This window comes from Cucurbita maxima, unplaced genomic scaffold, assembly GCF_002738345.1.
Source record: "Cucurbita maxima cultivar Rimu unplaced genomic scaffold, Cmax_1.0 Cma_Scf00013, whole genome shotgun sequence".
In the NCBI taxonomy this organism is placed as follows: Eukaryota; Viridiplantae; Streptophyta; class Magnoliopsida; order Cucurbitales; family Cucurbitaceae; genus Cucurbita; species Cucurbita maxima.
In genome coordinates, this window is record NW_019272029.1 from 3354054 (window position 1) to 3356746 (window position 2693).

The following is a 2693-nucleotide window of genomic DNA, read 5'->3' on the forward strand; positions in this document are numbered from 1 at the left end:
TCTTTTTTTTTTTTTTTTTTTTTTGGTAAGATATCGAGCTTTTGTTGAAAAAAAAAACCATAAAAATGTAGAAGGAGCACCAACTATAAAAAGGGCTCCAATCCAACAAAACCATACCAAGATCATAATTACAAAATAGTCTATTAACAGACGCCAACAAAGAGGCATTAAATTTATTCATTTCAAGCCAAATACCCAAAAAAAACGTTTGCCACAACACTTGGCCTTGCTTGCGGAAGGGAAAACACAACAGAACTTCCTCAATCATAGAGAAGTTAAACTTTGAGTTTTTGTTATCTTGCAGGACATTCAATCTAGGAGGAAGCTACACTTCTCCTAAAATAAAATCATGATTTGCATAGTAAATTTATTCATTTCACTTAACAATATGAAACAAGTTTTGCGTGTGCACATTCCTTAGTTACTTGTTCAAAAGTGAAAGTAAGCAAGAAAAATATACAGAAAATACCAATAATAATAATATGTAATTGCAATAATAATACAACAACATAAGAAGTTTACGAAGCAGTACCTCTGCCTCGAATAATGTGATCAGTAATTGTCAAATACATACCCATCTCTGTAACCTAAATTGCGAAAATAAGAATTTAAGGCAGTAGAACTTCATAGAGTTGAAGGAAACATGATTAAAGAGGAAGGGAAGAAGAAGCTAGGCAAAAAAATACCAGTGTTTTTATTGTTACAACATTGTTCTTCACAAGGGAGATGATTGCTTCCAAGCTTGTGGCCTGTAGTGTCACATATATTGTTGTTAGTCCATTGTTCTTCGTGGTGTTCCTATTAATCAGTACATTGTTACACAGATGAATCATCACAGCGTGAAGAAATACAGATTTGGGGGGGGGGGAGGTTTGCTACAANGAAACACCGAATAGAAGCCATGAAATCAAAGGATTCCTAAATTACGCCACAGTGCACATGTGGGAAGACTTCATTATTTTCAAGCAAACCGACCAATAAAGTAGCTCTAACAGCATTTGTTCACAAAAACCAGGCGTCTACTTCCATATGTTTCTTGCATTGCTTTTTATGCATACATATTTCCAATAAAAGGTTGGCAGCAGAAGAAATTTTGCAAAAACTGAACCTCTGACTGAGGGAGGACCAGTTAAACGTTAGACTGGAAACTTTTCCACTAAATATGAGTAGTAAAAGGGCTTCCCTAAAAGATAAGGTTAGCAATTTCCACATGGTCTTTGCAAAAGAAAAAAAAAAGAACAATAATAATAATAAAACCAATTCAGACTGAATAAACGTATTGGGTGTCTATCATTATTCTAAAGGCCTTTCATTAAACAAAACCCAATATAAGGTTTTCATCTTCTTTGGCCATTTCCCATCCAAACTGCAGTAGAAAGGTCCTCAAGCATGGTTGAAGGGGCATAAGCTGTAGACTGTCCTACAAGAATAGAGACCAGAGAGTCTAAAGGAGACCACATTGTCCTGTTTTCTACGAAGTACAAACTCAGACTGAATCTAGACCAATAGGCTTAACAGTTAACCATTCCTCCAACATGAGAAAATGATTTAAATATTGATCCCTCCATCAAAGAGAGGTTTCTTATAATGCCCAAACCCCAACTTCTTCATGCTAACAATCACTAATCGCCAGTTCATTTTTGTTAGAAATTTTGTTTGACCTGGAAAGAAGTTGGGAGGGAAATCGAGTTAGTCCGAACATCCTCCCATGATCTGATTACTTTTCCATTGTCAACTTAAGCCTTAAAAAAGCATTGAAAATCTTCTACTCTTTCGTCGTCATTTTTCATTGAGAAAGAATGAAAGAATACCAGGGTATCCAAAAAGACCAAGCTCGCAGAAGAAGCCTTACTAAAGAAATAAACTCGGAACTGAGACCAAACAGATAATTAAGGCAACAATCGTAGTTGGAACTAATTTCCTAATCTCAGCTAAAGTAGACAAATTTTGTCATATTTGTCAAAAGTAACTTTCAAATCTCAGCCTATTGCAAAGCAGGTTGCTTTCGTGATCGTAACGACCTAAAACGGACAATATCTACTAGCGGTCGGTTTGGGCCGTTACACCCTTACATGAAACGATACTCCAATTCGTTGGGTAACCACTTCGACCCGAATAATTGTAACAAGACAAAATTGACGAGGTTAAGTTCATCTCCCGGGATTTCCAAAAAAAAAATAAAAAATAAAAAACAACACTCACAGACACACTGTGGAATTGTTCATCTCCCAGGATTTCCAAGCTTTCTACTAATTAAATGTGGCAAACGAATCGAGCTAAAAGTGGGAGCCAAAAACAGAATAATTTGCTGAGGTTTAAGTTCAGAGAGTTCAACCCGCTTTGATAATCGTCTAGTTTGGCATGCAATATTGAGAAATTGAGAGTTCAAAAGCCAAATGGAAAATGGAGCAATAACCTGTTGAGACGGAGTATGAGATACGTCGACGAAGGACTCGATGTACTGTGCAAGCTTACTGAGCTCCGCCATTTTTGGGTGAGCGGGAATGGGTTTTAGCCGCGCAAGCTTGGTGGCGGAAGGTCTTCTGCCTTCAAGAAATGAGAATAAAAATATATCTAAAAAAACCCCCCGCCTTTGACAAATCATCAATTTTTATGCACGCTACGTGTTCGTTTTTTTTTTTTTTTTTTTTTTTTTTTTTTTTTTTTTTTTTTTTTTTTTTTTTTTTTTTTTT

The 2693-nt window shown here is 36.0% G+C and overlaps 1 protein-coding gene across 3 annotated transcripts in view; it reads right to left on the reverse strand.

The window, feature by feature from the left end:
- The window catches only part of LOC111488523 (MMS19 nucleotide excision repair protein homolog), a 17543-nt gene extending 14955 nt beyond the window's left edge, over nucleotides 1–2588 (reverse strand). For 2 of the 3 annotated variants that reach the window (XM_023136295.1, XM_023136294.1), the window contains exons 1-3: nucleotides 2417–2588; nucleotides 687–749; nucleotides 533–587 (exon numbers count right to left, since the gene is read on the reverse strand). In XM_023136295.1, coding sequence (XP_022992063.1) covers nucleotides 533–587; nucleotides 687–749; nucleotides 2417–2488 — 190 coding nt within the window. In that variant the 5' untranslated portion in view covers nucleotides 2489–2588. Of the gene's footprint in view, nucleotides 1–532; nucleotides 588–686; nucleotides 799–2416 lie in introns of all 3 variants that reach the window. The other variant, XM_023136296.1, reaches the window with a different exon arrangement.
- Between the last annotated feature and the right edge of the window lie 105 nt (nucleotides 2589–2693).